At 39.3% G+C, this 20852-nt stretch overlaps 1 protein-coding gene across 14 annotated transcripts in view; it reads right to left on the reverse strand.

The window, feature by feature from the left end:
• Positions 1-956: 956 nt before the first annotated feature.
• Positions 957-20852, reverse strand: part of NEDD4 (NEDD4 E3 ubiquitin protein ligase) — a 145343-nt gene continuing 125447 nt past the window's right edge. For 8 of the 14 annotated variants that reach the window (XM_086321094.1, XM_086321088.1, XM_086321096.1 and 5 more), the window contains 9 exons: positions 14217-14287; positions 12645-12740; positions 12217-12290; positions 11881-11941; positions 8245-8304; positions 8052-8159; positions 7200-7296; positions 4512-4584; positions 957-3953 (listed from right to left, as the gene is read on the reverse strand). In XM_086321094.1, coding sequence (XP_086177220.1) covers positions 3851-3953; positions 4512-4584; positions 7200-7296; positions 8052-8159; positions 8245-8304; positions 11881-11941; positions 12217-12290; positions 12645-12740; positions 14217-14287 — 743 coding nt within the window. In that variant the 3' untranslated portion in view covers positions 957-3850. The remainder of the gene's footprint in view (positions 3954-4511; positions 4585-7199; positions 7297-8051; positions 8160-8244; positions 8305-11880; positions 11942-12216; positions 12291-12644; positions 12741-14216; positions 14288-20852) is intronic. The other 6 variants (XR_015134582.1, XR_015134584.1, XR_015134579.1 and 3 more) reach the window with 2 other exon arrangements.

Raw genomic sequence — 20852 nt, forward strand, 5'->3', positions numbered from 1 at the left:
CTAACTGTTACTTCTTAACCCGCATACAGGTTTCTCAAGAGGCAGGTAAGGTGGCGTGGTATTCCCATCTTTCTAAGAATTTTCCACAATTTGTTGTGATCCACACAGTAAAAGGCTTTAGCATAGTCAATGAAGCAGAAGTAGATGTTTTTTTCTGGAATTCTCTTGCTTTTTCTATGATTTAGCAATATTAGTAATTTGATCTGTGGTTCCTCTGCCTTCTAAATTCAGCTTGCTGGAAGTTCCTGGTTCATGTACTGTTGAAGCCTAGCTTGAAGGATTTTGAGCATAATCTTACTAGCATGTGAAATGAGCACAATTGTATGGTAGTTTGAACATTCTTTGGCATTGCCCTTATTTGGAGTTGGAATGAAAACTGACCTTTTCCAGTACTGTGGCCACTGCTGAGTTTTCCAAATTTGCTGGTATATTGAGTGCAGTACTTTAACAGCCTCATCTTTTATGATTTGAAATAGCTCCTCCCCTGGCTTTGTTCGTAGTAATGCTTCTTAAGGCCCACTTGACTTCACACACCAGGATGTTTGGCTCAAGGTGAATGATCACACCATGATGGTTATCTGGTGTGTGTATAACTTTTTTATACAGTTCTTCTGTGTATTCTTGCCAGCTCTTCTTAATATCTTCCACTTCTGTTAGGTCCATACCATTTTTGTCCTTTATTGTGCCCATCTTGAATGAATAGCAAGTCTGAAATCTAGTACATTTGTGTACTATTACATTGTCTTCTGGATAATTTACTAACAACCAGATTTTGGGAACATGATTTGTCTGTAAAGTGGAGATTCTCTGCAGTTGAGTTTATAATCATGCTACGTCATCTGCTGTAAATTCAAGGTCATCTTGAGAATTCTTTGTGTTGCTGCAAAGAACTGTATCAGAAGCTATCACCAAGGATAATGGCTTGGAAACAGTTCTATTTGAAAAATAAGTCACAGTTTTTGGTTTTGCTAGAATAGAACTTTATTTATGGTATCAAGATTTTTTAAAACGGTTTTATATTTTAAAGTATGCAATAAATTTTGATACATTGATCTTGGTAATATTTTCCCATATGAGAAGATTTTAGAAAACAATGTCAAGTGGCTTATAATTCAAAAGAGTTGTTTGACTTGATAATTCTCTGGAATTTCAGATTATAAATAAAAAACGAAAACAAATAAAACCATTTAAATTAGGATGAAACATATTTGTAATACAATTTTATGTCCATTAAAATTTGTTTGATTACAGAGAAAATACAGGCTAAAATTATGTGCTTATAAGTTCTAAAAAAATGACATCCTTGCTTTAAGAAAATGACCCTATTTACTTCCAGCTGCAGAATGAGTTTTGAGATACTTTGCTGTTTGGGATGAGGGGCTGTGTTGCTTGATTCAGGCTCCTTTCAGACCATCACTGCATACCTGGAAAATGAAGCAGATGCTGGTCTGTGGCTGGGTGCTGGTGGGAGTGTCTGGTCTTATTAACATGCTGTTTTATCTAAGTCACAGAATCACCCAAGTGAATGAGTCAGATGAAAAGCAAGCTATATATTTTCTCAAGCTCTGAAATCTGCCATATTTGACAGAAGTGATATTTAAACAATCATGTGGTAAAATCATTTTTTAACAAAAGCAGTTTTCATGTTCAGTTCTACATAATGAGAACATTCCAAAATGCATTGGCTCATCTTAACACTACTTTGCTCATGTAGAGAAAATGAATTCTGATGGTAAGATCCATATACAGATAAAAATATGTATACATATATTTGTATATATTCAATACCAGAGATGATCCTTCCCTGTCTGTTAGCAGTCAATTCATGTTTAAATGAAGAGATTTCTCTTCGGGAGTGTGGTTCATGTTCACACCTGATTTGACAAAATCTGATGGCCGGCACAAAGTACCTTCTGATTGTATGAAACTTTACAGAGCATCTCTCTGGAACGGACAACAATCTTACATGACAATGAGAGCGTGCATGCATGGTTATTTTCCTTTGACAGATGAAGAACCAGGAACCCAGAGAGGTGAAGTATGTTGCTTCAGTTTAAACATTTGGTAAGTGATAAAAGCAGGGCGTTTCCCCTGAATGCTGGTTAACACAGAAGAAGATAAGACAGAGGGTGCATGAATCTGTGAATTACTTTCTCTAACCTGGGCTGCTGATATGATGTTTGGAAAGTGGCTTTGCTTCTGTCACTTATGAGATCCCTACCAGGTGCTGAAAAGTACACATGGTATTAGACCCCAGCAAACTGTAACCAACAGCCGGATACACTTTTTACACCTCTTGGAGTGTGTGTGTGTGTGTATTTAAGAAGATTCATAACATATATTTACAATTATCCCTAAATCACCAAAATACCATATTGAGAAATAGCTTTAACTTTTTTCAAGAGCATTTTTCTCTACAATCATTCCAATTCAGGTATAAAATATATAAATACAGCCTTGGCACACTTTACCTTTGCAGATGCACTGGAACACTTTCCCTTTTGCCTTATTCTGCTCACCCTGACTTTTGATTGTTTCAAAATTCCTTTACACATCTCTAAGTTCCTTGAGGATGGGGATGGATTTCTTTGAAGCTGACAACTCTCACCCCTTGGCCTAGACAGAGCTATGCGTATCACAGGCATTCAGTAAACCTTTGTTGAATGCACGCACAGGATTTTTATGTACTTCTATTTAGCTAAAGTAGAAGTCTATCTCTAGCATTTTGCCTAAAGAGTTTTGGATTTATAGCAAAATATTTTCATAGTAAACAGTTTTTTAAAAAGCATAAGAAACATGGTAATAAATTTAAAATGATGCACTGTAACTATTCTTTGGTAATTTTTAACAAATTATTTGGTTTTTTTGACTAAAGTGAAATACTAAAAATATAAAAATGCAACTACACAAATTAGCTTAATCTGTAAACATAATAAACCCTGTAAACATATAAGTACTACATAATTGTGCAAGTGTAAAGAATGACTAGTAAAGGCAAGTATTATACATTTAACTTAGTTCTTCAAGGCATATTTAGGAATACTGCTTTGTCGAGCTTTAGTTTGAAGAAGGAATTCTTTTAACTAAATGAAAACAGTAAAGAGTAATGGCTCTATCAATGAGCCATAGGATATACAGGCAAGAGGGAGGCACTGATACCTTTCAACCTTCGCAAATCTGAATTTGCTTCACATGTCCTATGAACTACCTTGTTTAGTAAAACCGCGTACTAACAAAAGCCAAATACTTTTAAAATGAAGAAGTAAACAGCTTTTTGTAAGTGAATCAGTTGACTGAAAATATAGGTTACACACTTTCCAATATTTTTCCAAAAACCTGCTACTGCATGTGCAGTAGGCAGGTCTAAAAAATAATAACTAGCTGCAGGCAGCACTGAATATATTGTCGTGTACTCAGTATTGAAGTTTTTTTCCCCAAATTTCAGTTCTCCTTCTCAAAAAAATCACACTTTTCACACATGACACTTATCACAGGTATTCACAGTTATCATTTCAGTAGTTTAAGAAAGAACTGCCTGGCAAATACTGTAAAAGAGGTAAATCCAAGGACAAAACTCACGATTTCAGGCACACAGGACTTGGGTGTGAACTCAATCCTTGGGTGTGAACTCAAAATAGAACAAAACCACTATGTAAATGCAACACATTACTAAAATGAATGAAATAATGGAAAAGTTGTCATACTAGTTCTTCTAATTCGTTGACATGATTTTCTCCAATATCTGAGAAGCATCAATGGCCAAGGATTAGTAGTTCCTTGGAAAATTTTAAGTCAAGATCTTGCTTTAAAAAAAAGTGGCAGTAAAACACCATAAATGATTACTTAAAATCTAATCAACGCCATCAAAACCCTGAGTGTTCTCAATGGCCATCTGAAGTTTATCCCATAATTCTTCAAATGACTCATAGGGTGGCAAGTCCAGGCGATTAAAGCTGAAAGAACAGAGAGAGGCTGGTTATGACGGACAGTGACAAAGTGACAAAGCAAGCTCCCAGGGCAAACTATTCACAGTGCAGCTATTTGTGACAGAATGTTCCAACAACAGGACAAGACCTTTTCTCTTTAGGGAGAAGGAAGGTCTAGGATTGGACTCAAGGTGCGGACTCTCTTCCGGACTTCTTGGTGGTGACCTCTGACCTCCACCCTGACCTCCAAATGTTTGGGTTCCTGTCATTTGAACCTTCAAGAGGGAATGTTCTAGGCCTTTGTGGAATGGCTTATCATTCATGTGACGGAGGCAACATATCATCAACAGCTCAGATGTGTCTCTCCAGTGTTCAGCTACCTGGACTTAAAGCCCAAGCCTGCCTGGTAAAGAAACACCTGTTCCTGAGTTAGTCTTAATGTCTCTCCATCCTCTCCCTCCCATCCCCCACCTCCTTATCTGCCACCAACAAAGCACAGAGGGAACTAGACCTTCTGTGTCTAGACTGTGAAAGGACCTTCTCTCTCTGAGGACTTGGTTCTCTAGGGTCAAAGAAACTGCTTACCAGGTATGAGCTCTTGGCAGCTTCTCAGGTGTGCCCCACTGCTCAACTGTAAATGACTGTGGTCCGTTTGAGCCTACAAGGAAGAGAAGTTACTTTGGTTTCATTTAGCCTTTATAGGAGCTCCTGAACATTTCACAACTCACTTTTGCTAATGCAGAACTTAAAACACACAGATAATTCATCTAGTTTCTTTAAATTCGAAAGAAATAATGCTGTCTTGGGCTGATGACTTTACTGTCCAGCCACGAAATGAGGACTCCTATCAGTTCATCTGTATCACAGGTATCACTCTGACCTGTGGGGCATGTCTAATGGGACTTTTGCTGTTCCCCAGCCCTGCATTTCCATATACCACCTCTATCATAGGTACACAGAAAATGGGCGTTTTTTTGAGTTCCACTGAAAACAGCTTTAATTTTTTTCTGATTATTTTTCTCTATTGCTTTATTTTTTTGCAGTAAGATTATATAATAAAAGACGTAAAGATCACCTGAAATTCCACTGTTAAATCTAAGTAAACATCCTATCATTAATCTTTTTCTGCATATGCATAGAATTTTATGTGCATGTGTTCATTTATACATGCTACATTTTTCTCTTATTATGAACATTCTTAGAAACTTTTTCTTCCTTTGGAGTTTTATTCAGTTATTCCTTTTGCAATTCTCAACATCCTTCAACCTCCCAGGTCATCAATGCTAACAACCTGATGAGTCACCTTCCATACTTTTCTCCATGTCTCAGACTCATATCCAAATATGTGTGTGAGAGTATAACTGTCAGAAGCAGTACTAAAAATACTATTTTCCATACTACTGTTTTCTCAAAAAGCACTGCTGTTCACACATCACCCATCACAATTATATCTACAGTTACAATTTCAGTACTTTTGTCATTGTATTTTCCATATTTTCCTGCCTCTTGATTCTCTCACCTGAACACTCCATTTGAAACACTCCCTATTAAGTCAACCAATATAAATATAACATACTTCTTCTTTCTTGGGGGGCTAAGCCACACTTCATATGGGATCCCAGTTCCACAAACAGGGCTCAAACCCGAGTGGAAGGGATCAAACCCCTGCAGTGCTAGTGTGAACTGCCAGGGAAGTCCCCGTAACATACTTTTTATTGGCTAGATAATACTGTATTGTAATATTAACATTCTGAAGCAACTTCTACTTCTTTTGTAAATTCATAAGAATTTGAATTTATAGTCTAACACTAATAACTCTGGACCTGTGTATGAGATACTGTGTTAGTCGCTTAGTCGTGTCTGAATCTTTGCGACCCCATGGACTGTAGCCAGCCAGGTCCCTCTGTCCATGGAATTTCCCAGGCAAGAATACTGGAGTGGATAGCCATTCCCTTCTCCGGAGGATCTTCCTGAACCAGAGGTCAAAGCTGGATCTCCTCCATCATAGGCAGATTCTTTACCATCTGAGCCACCAGGGAAGCCTGTATGTGAAATATCTCCTCCAAATTCCAAAAAATGCATGCCATCAGTGGGTGACTGTAGGTCTGGGCTGCATATAAGAGGACAGTGGAGCTAGAGATGGAGAGGGTGCTTGCCCTGCTTTGATTTTTCTCTACTGACTGGTCAAAGAGCAGGAGGAGAGAATGGAAGTCAGGGAAAACCACTGGAAAGACAAACCCAGTCAGGTGGGGAATGAGCATGTTGTTGAGTGGCAACTCTATAGTCTCATCCTTCTCCTTGGGAGAGAAGAGGCAGCTGCCTGACAGGTTTTGCAAACAGATGTTCAGTTAAGCTTAACAAGGAAACCACATAGGCCAAGGAGGGGATAGAAGGGCTCCGATCTTGGCTATACCTCCTCTGAAAGAGTTGTTTTTCTTGATATCTTTAAAAGCAAGTACATGCCATTCCAATAAACAGAATATTTGACTTTCTTTATTCCATTCTTTCCCCCAAATGTATTCTACTATGAAACACTCTGTATTTTGTTGTACACCTATTAGTACCCTGTGGAACTTTATATGCTGTCTATCTTAAACCATCGCACCACAGCAATGTTTTTTCTGTAACAGAATGCAGAATGGGAATCAAATCTAAAATTCAAGAATGGAAAGTAACTTGAATCATTTCCTGTGTTCAGTTTTCTCTTTTGCTATCTTACTGAGAGTGCCTTGGACTGCAAGGGGATCAAACCAGTAAATCCTAAAGGAAATAAACCCTGCATATTCATTGGAAGGACTTCTGCTAAAGCTGAAGTACTTTGATGCTAAAGCTCCAGTACTTTGGCCATCTAATGTGAAGAGCTGACTGACTGGAAAAGATCCTGATGCTGGGAAAGATTGAAAGCAAAAGGAGAAGAGGGAAGCAGAGGATAAGAAGGTTAGATAGCATCACTGACTCAGTGGACATGAATTTGAGCAAACTCTGGGAGACAGTGAAGGACAGGCAAGCCTGGCATGCTGCAGTTCATGGGCTTGCAAAGGGTTGAGGGTTGGACATGATTTAGCAACTGAACAACAAACAACAACAACAAAATAGAAGGTGTCCATATATTTTGATCTTCTGCAGTGTATCTAACTGTAATCATTTAAAACTATGAATTCTTTTTAATTAATTAAATATTTGTATGCATGAAAGAAGACTGAAGACTAGTCAGTCATGAAAAAGACAACTGGCATCAGCTCCATTTTTAAATGATCTACGGAAAATCCATACCATACAGTTCAGCAAATCCATTCATAGGCACACGGGATGTGCCAGTGACAAACTGAAGTAATCGTATTCTTTTTTCTGAGTCCATCATTAAAACAGCCTGCATAAAATATAAGCAGCATTTAGGAACATCACTGGAAAAAATGTTAACAAAACTACCCTTAAAAATATGTTACCAGAGTTTAGTTAGAGTCTGAATCATCACTTGTGAAATTTGCATGTTTCCTTTACTTCAAGTTGTGTTTATGGTGGTTTACAAAGTTCTTGAGACTCCATTTCCAAGGCTTCATGGTAACTGTTGAGAATGGGGTTATAGCCTAACAAAGTGACAAAATTTCCTCTTGGCTGTGACTATGTGGCTTTTTAAAATTTTTTATTTACTGGAATTATTATTTAAAAATTGTATTTACTGGCATACCCATTTCTCTATCACATTCCAAGGAGCCAAGTAGGAGTCCCAGAGAATACACTGCAGGTTACAAGTTCCCTTGAAGAATCCCTTCTTTAGTAAGGAACCAAGAGCCTCTCTCTCAGCTAATACTGCCACTTACTACATTTTACTTATCTACAAATAAGTATGTATGAAGGTAAATGTATATAGTACAAAATAAAAAACAATTTTTGTGGGGCTATGTACTGGGTTGGCCAAAAAGTTCATTTGGTTTAAAAGTAAAATTTAAAAACATATTTTTCATTTTCACCAAGAACTTAATTGAATAACATATTCCCTAACTGAGCAAACTTTCTGGCCCACTCAATATATTTTTTGTCTTATCTATATGTGATCCACTAGTATAGGTAAATATGACTGAATCTATCAAAAAGTAACATAAGAAAAGGGAAACCTTCTATTACCTTCCAAAACCACTGGATGACTTGATGATTTATGCTGTAGCCATTTTTGTACTTTGTGTGTTCTCTCCAGTCATTCACATCCACATCTCCCAAGCCACACATCAGAAGCTACATAAGAAGACATGTCAAACTGTAGACAAGAAAAATCAGGGGTACAAAAGTCCTGTTTTAAGATAAAAGCAATATTTCTTACCTCTAGTTCATTTTCATCAAAAATTTTGATGAGATCCTGTGGTATCAGTTCAAAAAACCCCTAGAAGAAAGAATATATTTAAAACCCTAGTTAGTGGGGTCAATGGACAATTCCATACTTCAGTTTCTGGGTGGGAATGGAGAAATCCCATACCCACACAGATTCCTACCCCTACATGGTTCATGGGCTCTTTAACTGACATTTCAATGTCAGCAAGAAAGTACACGTTTGTTCTCCCATTGATTCCTCAAAGTGGTTATTTTCAAACCACCCTACACCTTTCAAGCTTCCTTCTCCACGTCACCCTTCACAGCAGACAATTTCTATTTGAGAGAGAAAATAAAAGCAGTTCTGCTGGATGGAATTCCCTTCAACATTCTGCACCCCCACTTAGCACCAACATCCATGAGGGTCTTGTCCCCATTGCAGTGGAGAGAGGGACCACTTCCTCTCTGTGCTTCATTTGTTTCCCCAAGGATATCTTCACCAAACCTTTACTAGCTCACATTTTTTTTTTGTTTAAGATTTTTTGGGGGATGTGGATCATTTTTCAAGTCTTTATTGAATTTGTTACAATACTGCTTTTGTTTTATGTCTTGGTTTTTTGGCCACGAGGCATGTGGGATCTTAGTTCCCCAACCAGAGATGGAACCTGCACCCTCTGCATTGGAAGGCAAAGTCTTAACCACTAGACCATCAGGCAAGTGCCTATTAACTCACTCTTGATGCATCTAAATTTGTTCAAGCCATATTTACTTACAAAACAAAATAAGAAAGCAAACCCCTCTTTCTTCTCTTCACACCCATGTTCTGGACAGTGTTACTACACATTACCAAATCCACTTGCTCCCCCTCATCCCTCAACCACTGCAATCTGACCTCTTCACCAATGCTTCCCTGAAACTGTCTTGGAGAAAGTCAAAGACAACTTTATGGCTACATCTAAGGAATACTTACTAGTTCCCTATCTTATCTGACTTCTCTATACTATGATATTGTTGATAATACCTTTGTTCTTGAAACTGTCTGCTGTTGACGGTTTTCCTCTTATGTCTCTGCCTTTGCTGATTTTCTCTGATGTCTCCTTTCTTCCTGTCCATTCCTTAAATGTTGGTGTTCCGACATCCCCGTGTGTGGCCATCCACTTTCACCATTCTTACCATTCTTTTGAATTTTCCATCTTGTTTAGTCCACAGCTTCACAGAAAGCAGACAGTCCCCAGATCTCCATCCTTTAAATCACCCTGAGCTATAAATCTCCTTTCCTGAGTATCATTCATGTGCATGCATAGCTCCGTTCCCACTGTCCTGATCATTTCCCCTGGGGTGATTCCAGCACTTGTTCAACTAGCCTCTGCTGCTTGTCTTGCCCTCCTCTAGCTTACTATTCATTCATATCACTTCCAGAAAAATCTGAGCAAAATATACACTGAATCTTGGTATTTTATTGTTAGCAGTCTTTAATGCCACCTTCCTTCCTCACTGGACTTCAGAGAAAACACCAAACAAATAGGCCCCTCATCATCTGGTTCCTCCCATCTCTCCAGACTTAGTTCACCTCTTGCATCCCCATTGGCTCAGATGGTAAAGAATCTGCCTGCAAAGTAGGTGACCCAGGTTGGATCCCTTGGTTGGGAGGATCCCCCGGAGAAGGGAATGGCTACCCACTCCAGTATTCTTGCCTGATGAATTCCATGGTCAGAGAAGCTTGGCAGGCTACAGTCCATGGGGCTACAAAGAGTCAAACACGACTGGGCAATTAACACTTGCATCCTCTCATCCAGTACAACTGCCTGTATTTTCTCTAATGTGTGCCCAGTTTGTCTTATTACTAGACTTTACATGTGCCGCTCCCTCTGTTTGGAACTGTATTTCCTTCTTCTCTGTGGCTGGCCAATCCCTCTACCCCTCCCATGGCCCTGCCCCCACCTCTCCCTGCTCTGGTTTCTACCTCTCTTCTCTGCTCACCTAGTACTATGGGCTTCCCTGGTCCATTTCACCCTTAGATTCTCTGCTCCTCAACAACGGGACCTACGTCCTTTTGCCTTGCATAGCACCAGACACACGGTCAGTGCTCAATATTGAATAAATGAAAAAGTGTGTGATATTTAACAGAAGACTTTTAATTAGCTTAGGAAATGAGTGCCCTGGCAACAGCCTAAATGTTCATCAATTTGGAACTTTAAGTGACTTATGAATTTACATGATGAATAAAATACAGCTACAAAGAAAGGTCACTATATATCTTGATATGTAAAACACCTCCAATAAGTATTTGACAAGAGAAGAAAAAGAGTCACAAACCAACATGTATGGCATGATTCCATTTAGGAAAAGACATAAACGGCATGTTCCAGGGGTTCCCAGATAGTAAAGAATCTGCCAGCAATGCAGGAGAGCTGGGTTCAATCCTTGGGTTGGAAAGATCCCCTGGAGAAGGGAATGGTTACCCACTCCAGTAATCCTGCAAGGAGAATTCCACAGACAGAGAAGCCTGGTGGGCTACAGTTCATGGAGTTGAGAAGAGTTGGACATGATGAGTGACTAACACTTTCACTTTTCAGGGGTTCCCAACCCCTGGGGCATGAATAAGTGCTGGTCTGGGGAACTGGGCCACACAGCAGGAGGTGGGGGTGGGTGAGCCAGTGAAGCTTCATCTGCTATTCCCCATGACTTGCATTACTGCTGAACTATCCCTCCACCTGACCCCAAGATCCACAGAAAAACTGTGTTCCATGAATCAGTCCCTGGGGCCAAAAAGATTGGGGTCTGCTGATATATTCCACACTCTTGTCCCTTTGTTCACCTATGTTTACTTAAGGTGAGGGGAGGGGACTATAAAAGGTGAGGGGGGATCCATGCTACGGAGGACTGTTTATTGCATGGACTTCTTGAATGACTGCTTTTTAACTCAACATCTATTCATTTAATACTCTGTTAGTATGAAAACAAGGGCTTCCCTTGTAGCTCAGCTGGTAAAGAATCCACCTGCAATGCGGGAGACCCCAGTTCAATTTCTGAGTCAGGAAGACCCCCTAGTGAAGGGATAGGTTACCCGCTCCAGTATTCTTGGGCTTCCCTGGTGGCTTAGCTGGTAAAGAGTCCACCTGCAATCTGGGAGACCTGGGTTTGATCACTGGATTGGAAAGATCTCCTGGAGAAGGCAATGGCTACCCACTCCAGTATTTGGGCATGGAGAGTTCCACGGAGTGTATAGTACATGGGGTTGCAAAGAGTCAGACATGACTGGTGACTTTCACTTCACTTCAGTATGAAAACATGGGCTTCCTTGGTGGCTCAGACAGTAAAGAATCTGTCTGCAATGCAGGAAACCTGGATTCGATCCCTGGGTGGGGAAGATCCCCTGGAGAATGAAATGGCAACCCACTCCAGTATTCTTGCCTGGAGAATTCCATGAACAGAGGAGCCTGGTGGGCTACAGTTCGTGGAATTGCAGAGTTGGACACGACTGAGCGAGTAACACTTTACTTCAGTATGAAAACATAATTCAAGATGGCTTTAAAAAGCAAATCACATACTACTTTTTTCTCTGATACAATAAGGTCCCTTTTTTCTCTGATATGACAATGGACTGTGCTTTGAAACTATAGGATAGGAAACAAAAGAAAATGAATACCTCTTTAAAAGCAGCCATTTGCTTCTGGATTCGGTTTACAAATCGCCATTGTATTACAAGACTAGAAGAAAGAAAACATTTTATCTTTTTCACAGGGAATAAGAAAAGATGTTAAGGTACACATATTCTGGTTAGAAACAAAAAATAAAGACTAGCTAAGTCCAAGGCAAAAACTGAATGAGTGAGTAAAAGTATAGAATTGTTATAGAAAAGAATATTGAGACTCTGACTCTAGAGAAAGAAAAAGAAGATACAAAGAATCTTCACAGAAAGAAGTACAAAATTATTTCCAGGGAAGTATTTACTAAAAATAGTAAAGTATAACAAAATACTTACTAAATATATTCCTTTTTGTTCTTATTGGTGACAACTATTTCTGATCCACCACTTTTCAACTCATGTTGATGTGTCTGAAATTAAGCATGATACCTTGTATATTATTTTAGTGAAAAAAATAAAGTATACATATTACAGTTATACAAGAAGCCTGGTGTTTTAAATTAAATCCACTCAAAAGCTAAGGAAACTTGAAATATTAGTTTTACTAAAATACGTATGGAATGAGTCAAAAGTCAAAGAAGCAGAAATTCTTTCTGAGAGACAGCTTTTGTTACAGGAAAATAAATTTTAAAATAGAATGCAGAAATGTGTTGAGTATATGCATTATTTAATGTCTAAATTTATAAAATTTTGCTTAAGTTATTAAACTTAAGTTTAAAGCTTCACAATTTATGTACCATTTAAATAAATCAAAATTTACAAACCTGTCCAAAAAGTTCTTCATCTATGACAAACCTGAGGTCCAATTCTGTTGGATCATTTTCAAGAATCCATCTTAATGAATTGTAATACTCACTATCCTAGATGGGATAAATTGCATATTTAAAATTTGTGTACAGAAAGAAGATATCTGAATCTGCAAAGAAAGTAACCCAAGGTCTGAATAACTGGACAAAAGACGAAAAGGTCAGATGGATCTCTTTTACACACACACACACACACACGTTACAAAAAGAGATGATGAATAGTAAGTACATGAGTATAAATACAGATATTGGGACTTCTCTGGCAGTCCAGTGGTTAGGATGCCATACCTCCACTGCAGGGTGGGTGCGAGTTCCATCCCTGGTTGGGGAAGTAAGATCCAGCATGCCACAGGGTGTAGCCAAAAAAAAAAGCATTTATCAATAGCATGGTGCTGCTTAAAAGTTTAGAAGTCTATTTCTGTTTGGAAGCAGTGGAGGTACAGATTTTTACTATCCAGTTAAAGGGTCAGTTCTGAGATATATCCTAACTTCCATGACATTCAGGGGCTCTCAGCACCAGTCCATATGGCCAATGAGACTGTGTTTGAAATGATTAAGTAACTCTGAGGAGACTGCTATTTATACTTGGCCCTAAATTGAAGAAAAATCTCAAATTACATACAGAACCTTAATTTTCTAACTCCAATAACTATGCAGTGTTATGATTTATAAAGAACTATACTGTTCAGGGGCTTCCCACGTGCCACTAATGGTAAAGAACCCACCTGCCAATGCAGGAGACATAAGAGACGCAGGTTCAATCCTGGGTTGGGAAGATCCCCTGGAGGAGGGCATAGCAGCCCACTCCAGTATTCTTGCCTGAAGAACCCCATGGACAGAGAAGCCTGGAGGGCTATAGTTCATAGGGTCGCAAAGAGTCAGACACGACTGAAGCAACTAAGCATGCGTGCACATAATGTTCATACTGATAATATGTCACGAGAAAGGGACTTGGTGCCATGGAAGAGGCCTTGGAATCCATGTGTTCTACACATTTCTATGATGCTATTCAGCATGGGTTATAAGGGTATAGTCAAGGATTTAATTCTTGGGTTTCTGTTTCTATGTAGTAGCCTAATTTCAAAACTTTGCTTTGGACTGCCAGTTTGAAAACATGTCATTCATCATAAATGATCACAATTCAAATACTGACACAACAGACACACAAAATTATTGTATATAGCATGCTGAAGTATTTAGGGAGAAATTTACTCATACCTGAAACTTTCTTTGAAATGCATTAAAGAAATAAGATGGGTTGATAGATAGGGAGCAGGCATGTGGATAGGTATATCATAAAGTAAGTATGGATAAAAAGCTAATTGTGGAATCTGGGTGGTAGATATACACATATCCACTGTAAAACTTTTTCAACTCTATTATATGTTAGTAAATTTTCCAAATAAAATGTTGGGGGAAATGTTCATTTATATTCAGAACATCCATTGATTTCATCATTAAAAAGTAAGTCTTTAAGATATTCAGTTGCCTGTTAAATTATACTTTATATGATAAGTGAAAAAAACATACCACTGATTCCATATCATGAAGTGTTATTGGCTTGTGCAGCATCATCTTATAAAATGGACGGATGAAAAAACCTTGCAAAAAATCAAATATATTTAAAATGATTACCAAGCAAAAGAAATCAGATAATTACATACCAAAAAGTTTTATGCTTAATATTAACAATCTGAGTAAAGTAAATCAGAAAGAGAAAAATAAATATTGTATATTAGTGCATATAAATGGAATCTATAAAAATGGTACTGATGAACCTATTTGCAAGGAATAGAGACACAAACATAGAGAATAGACTTGCAGACACAGTGGGGGAAGGAGAGGGTGGGATGAATTGAGAGAGTAGCATTAAAACATATACACTAACAGAGGGTGGTACTAAGATGGCAGAGGAATAGGACAGGGAGACCACTTTCTCCCCCACAAATCCATTGAAAGATCATTTGAACGCTGAGCAAATATCACAAAACAACTTCTGGATGCTGGCGGAGGATACCAGGCACCCAGAAAGGCAGCCCATTGTCTTCGAAAGGAGGTAGGACAAAATATAAAAGGATAAAAAGAGAGACAAAAGAGTTAGGGATGGAGACCCATCCCGGGGAGGGAGTCATAAAAGAGGAGAAGTTTCCAAACACCAGGAAACCCTCTCACCGGCAGGTCTGTGGGGAGTTTTGGGATCTCAGAGGGCAACATAACTGGGAGGAAAAAATTAATAAATAAAACCCACAGATTACGCGCCTAATTGCAACTCCCAGTGGAGAAGTAGCCCAGACGCTGGTGTCTGCCACCAGCAAGTGGGGGCTGAACAGGGAGATGCGGGCTGCATTGCGTAGGGTAAGGACTGGGCCTGAATGCCCTGAGGGCAATCTGAGGGAGCTAACGTGAGATAGCAACCCAAACCATGGGATAGCCAGAGAGGAAAAAAAAAAAAGGAAAGAACAAGAAAGAACTTTCCGGCAAAAAGCTTTAACCTAAGGCACTGCCGGGTCTGCTCACAGAACAAAGAGCAAATACCAGAGGAGAGCTAGCCAACAGTGGACCAGCCCATCCTCCACGGAGGCAGAGAGGCAGGCGGGCGACAGCCAGAGCCAGAAGGCAAGGGGCAAACTCGGCCCCAGAGATGGCATCCTCCACCACACTGCAAGCAGGCTCCCAGTTGCTAACCAAGTCTTTCTGGGATCCTGGACAGTTGACATCTGCCAGCAGGGTCGCAGCCAGAGATCAGCTCCCCAGAGGAGACACAGGTCACACCCGAGATGGCGCTCCCACTGCGCACCCAGGAAACTGAGCGTCTAGGATGGGGGAGGTGATAAGACGCACTGCCCCATCTGGGGAGTGTGCACTCGCCAAGCACCTGGTTACCTGAGCTGCTCGGACCAGGGAAGGGCACAAAACGCAGGCCCAACCAAGTCTGTGCCTTTGTGGAGTACCCGAGAACCTGAACCTGAGTGGCTTAGACCTGTAAAGTGCACACAACCTAGGGCCGCCTTAGACAGTTCCCCTGCAGAGCAACCTGGAGCCTGAGCAGTGTAGACCAGGAAAGCACACATGCTGTGAGTGGGAGCAAACCCAGTGTGGCAAAGACACTGTGAGCACTCCCCATACACAGCAGTGATGTTTGTTTGCAGTGTGTTCCTCCCTCCCCACAGCACAATTGAATAAGTGAGCCTAAATAAATGACCACTTTCGCCCCCTTGTATCAGGGCAGAAGTTACATACTGAAGAGACTTGCAAACAGAGGAAGCCAAAATAAAGAAGAGGGAACCACTTTGGAAGTGACAGGTGCAACAGATTAAAACCCTGTAGTTAGCATTGGCTACATTGGAAGGGACCTATAGACCCTGTGGGAGAAGGCAACAGCAACCCACTCCAGTACTCTTGCCTGGAAAATCCCTGGACAGAGGAGCCTGGCAGGCTGCAGTCAATGGGGTCGCAAAGAGTTGGACATGACTGAATGACTTCACTTTCATTTTTCACTTTCATGCATTGGAGAAGGAAATGGCCACCCACTCCAGTGTGCTTGCCTGGAGAATCCCAGAGACGGGGGAGCCTGGTGGGCTGCCGTCTATGGGGTCGCACAGTCAGACACGACTGAAGTGACTTAGCAGCAGCAGCAGCATAGACCCTGGGAAGAAGTATAAGCTGGAACAAGGAACTATCTGAAACTGAACTGACCCCACACTGCCCTCAACAGCTCCAGAAACATTCCTAGATATATTTTACTATTATCATTTTTTAATTTTTAAGTTCCTTATTATTCCTTTAATTTTCCTTTTTAAAACCTACTATCATCTTGCAAAAAAAGGACCCTATTTTTAAAGCACATTTCATATGTATATATATTTTTTATAACTTTTGCGATTTTTTTTAATACTGTATTTTTGAGAGTCTAACCTTTACTCTAGATTTTTAATCTTTGCTTTTTGGTATTTGTTATCAATTCTGTACCTTTAAGAATTCAATCATCAGTACCCATTTTTACTCAAGAGTGTGATTACTGGCTTGATTGCTCTCTCCCCTTTTGACACTCCTTTTTCTCCCCCAGGTCACCTCTATCTCCTCCCTCCCCCTTCTCTTCTCTACTTAATTCTGTGAATCTCTTTAGGTGTTCTGGGCTGTGGAGAACACTTAGGGAACTGATCACAGGCTAGACTGGTCTCTCTCCTTTTGACTTCCCCCATCCTCTCCTCCTGGTCACCTCTATCTCCTTCCTCCTCTTCTCTTCTCTATGGAACTCCATGAAACTGTCTTGAGTGTTCCAGACTGTAGAGAGCAAATAGGGAATTGATTACTGGCTAGACTGCTCTCTCCCCTTTTGATACCCCCTCTTCTCCTCCTGGTCACCTCTATCTCCCTCTTCCCTCTTTCTTCAAGTAACTCTGTGAACCTCTCTGGGTTTACCCCACTATGGAGAATCTTTTCACCATTAACCTAGATGTTTTATCATCGGTGCTATATGGATGGAGAAGTCTTGAGGCTACTGTAAGAATAAGACTGAAAGCCAGAGGTAGGAGGCTTAAATCCAAAACTTGAGAATACCAGAAAACTCCTGACTCCAGGAAACATTAATCAACAAGAATTCATCCAAAAGCCTCCATACCTACACTGAAACCAAGCTCCACCCAAGAACCAACAAGTTTCAGAGCAAGACATACCAAGCTAATTCTCCAACAACACAAGAACATAACCCTGAGCACAAAAATACAGGTGGCCAAAAGTCACACCAAACCTACAGACACCTCAAAACTCACTACTGGACACTTCATTGAACTCCAGAGAGAAGAGATCCAGCTCCACCCACCAGAACACCAATGAAAGCTTCCCTATCCAGGAAACCTTGACAAGCCACTCATCCAACCCCACCCACAGGAAGGAACCTCCACAATAAAGAGGAACCACAAACTTCAAGCATACAGAAAGGCCACCCCAAACATAACAACCTAAACAAGATGAACAGGCAGAGAACTATTCAGCAGGTAAAGGAACATGATAAAAGCCTACCAAACCAAACCAAAGAGGAGGAGATAGGGAGTCTACCTGAAAAAGAATTCAGAATAATGATAGTAAAAATGATCCAAAATCTTGAAAACAAAACGGAGTTACAGATAAATAGTCTGGAGACAAGGATTGAGAAGATGCAAGAAAAGTTTAACAAGGACCTAGAAGAAATAAAAAAGAGTCAATCAATAAGGAATAATGCAATAACTGAGATCAAAAGCACTCTGGAGGAAACCAACAGTAGAATAACTGAGGCAGAAGATAGGATAAGTGAGGTGGAAGATAGAATGGTGGAAATAAATGAAGCAGAGAGGAAAAAAGAAGTAAAAGAAATGAGGACAACCTCAGAGACCTCTGGGACAATGTAAAATGCCCCAACATTCAAGTCATAGGAGTCTAGAAGAAAAAGACAAAAAGAAAGGCCATAAGACAATACTTGAGGAGATAATAGTTGAAACCCTCCCTAAAATGGAGAAGGAAATAGCCACCCAAGTCCAAGAAACCCAGAGAGTCCCAAATAGGATAAACCCAAGGCAAAACACCCCATCACATATATCAATCAAATTAATGAAGATCAAACACAAAGAACAAATATTAAAAGCAGCAAGGGAAAAACAACAAATAAATCACAAGGGGATCCCCAAAAGGATAACAGCTGATCTTCAATAGAAACTCTTCAAGCCAGAAGGGAATGGCAGGACATACTTAAAGTGATGAAAGAGAAAAACCTACAACCCAGATTACTGTACCCAGCAAGAATCTCATTAAAATATGAAGGAGAAATCAAAAGCTTTACAGACAAGCAAAAGCTCAGAAAATTCAGCACCACCAAACCAGCTCTTCAACAAATGCTAAAGGATCTTTTCTAGACAGGAAACACAGAAAAGGTTTATAAATTCAAACCCAAAACAACAAAGTAAATGGCAACAGGACCATACTTATCAATAATTACCTTATTGAATATCAATAATTGAATGCCCCAATCAAAAGACAAAGACTGGCTAAATGGATACAAAAATAAGACTCCTATATATGCTGTCTACAAGAGACCCACCTCAAACATAGGGACACATATAGACTGAAAGTGAAGAGCTGGAAAAAGATATTTCATGCAAATGGAGACCAAAAGAAAGTAGGAGTAGTAATACTCATATCAGATAAAATAGACTTTGAAATAAAGGTCGTGAGAAGAGACAAAAAAGGACACTACACTACATAAAGATCAAAGCATCAATCCAAGAAGAAGATATAACAATTATAAATATATATGCACCCAACATAGGAGCACCCAATATGTAAGGCACATGCTAACAAGTATGAAAGAGGAAATTAACAGTAACACCATAATAGTGGGAGATTTTAATAACCCACTCACACCTATGGATAGATCAGCTAAACAGAAAATTAGCAAGGAAACACAAAGTTTAAATGATACAATGGACCAGTTAGACCTAATTGATATCTATAGGACATTTCACCCTAAAACAATGAATTTCACCTTTTTCTCAAGTGCACATGGAATCTTCTCCAGGATAGATCACATACTGGGCCATAAATCTACCCTTGGTAAATTCAAAAAATTGAAATCATCTCAAGCATCTTTTCTGACCACAATGCAGTAAGATTAGATGTCAACTACTGGGGAAAAAAAAAAAAACTATTAAAAATACAAACATATGGAGGCTAAACAACACACTTCTGAATAACCAACAAATCACAAAAGAAATTTTTAAAAAATCAAAATATGCATAGAAACAAATGAAAATGAAAATACAACCCCAAACCTATGGGATTCAGTAAAAGCAGTGCTAAGGGAAAGGTTCATAGCAATACAAGCCTACCTCAAGAAACAGTAGAGAAATCAAATAAATAACCTAACTCTACACCTAAAGCAACCAGAAAAAGAAGAAATTAAGCACCCCAGGGTTAGTAGAAGGAACGAAATCATAAAAATTAGGGCAGAAATAAATGAAAAAGAAACAAAAGAGACCATAGCCAAAATCAACAAAACTAAAACCTGGTTCTTTGAGAAGATAAATAAAATAGACAAACCATTAGCCAGACTCATCAAGAAAAAAAGGGAGAAGAATCAAACCAACAAAATTAGAAATGGAATTGGAGAAATCCCAACAGACAACACAGAAATACAAAGTATCATAAGAGACTACTATCAGCAACTATAAGCCAATAAAATGGACAATTTGGAAGAAATGGAAAAATTCTTAGAAAAGTATAACTTTTCAAAACTGAACCAGGAAGAAATAGAAAATCTTAACAGACCCATCAAAAGCACAAAAATCAAAACTGTAATCAGAAATCTTCCAACAGACAAAAGCCCAGGACCAGGCTTCACTGCTGAATTCTACCAAAAATTTAGAGAAGAGCTAACACCTATCCTACTTAAACTCTTCCAGAAAATCACAGAGGAAAGTAAACTTCCAAACTCATTCTATGAGGCTACCATCACCCTAATACCAAAACCAGACAAAGATCCCACAAAAAAAGAAAACTACAGGCCAATATCACTGATGAACAAAGATGCAAAAATCCTTAACAAAATTCTAGCAAACAGAATTCAACAACATATTAAAAAGATCATACATCATGATCAAGTGGGCTTTATCCCCGGGATGCAAGGATTCTTCAATATTCGCAAATCAATCAATGTGATACATCACATTAACAAATTGAAAGATAAAAACCATATGATTATCTCAATAGATGCAGAGAAAGCCTTTGACAAAATTCAACATCCATTTATGATAAAAAAAAACCCTCCAGAAAGCAGGCATAGAAGGAACATACCTCAACATAATAAAAGCCATATATGATAAACCCACAGAAAACATTATCCTCAATGGTGAAAAATTGAAAGCATTTCCCCTAAAGTCAGGAACAAGACAAGGATGCCCACTCTCACCACTACTATTCAACATAGTTTTGGAAGTTTTATCCATAGCAGTCAGGGAAGAAAAAGAAATAAAAGGAATCCAGATTGGAAAAGAAGAAGTAAAACTCTCACTGTTTGCAGATGACATGGTCCTCTACATAGAAAACCCTAAAGACTCCACCAGAAAATTACTAGAGCCAATCAATGAATATAGTAAAGTTGCAGGATATAAAATTAACACACAGAAATCCCTTGCA

This window comes from Bos grunniens, chromosome 10 (genome assembly GCF_055505025.1).
Source record: "Bos grunniens cultivar Pamir isolate PY7600 chromosome 10, Bosgru_T2T1.0, whole genome shotgun sequence".
In the NCBI taxonomy this organism is placed as follows: Eukaryota; Metazoa; Chordata; class Mammalia; order Artiodactyla; family Bovidae; genus Bos; species Bos grunniens.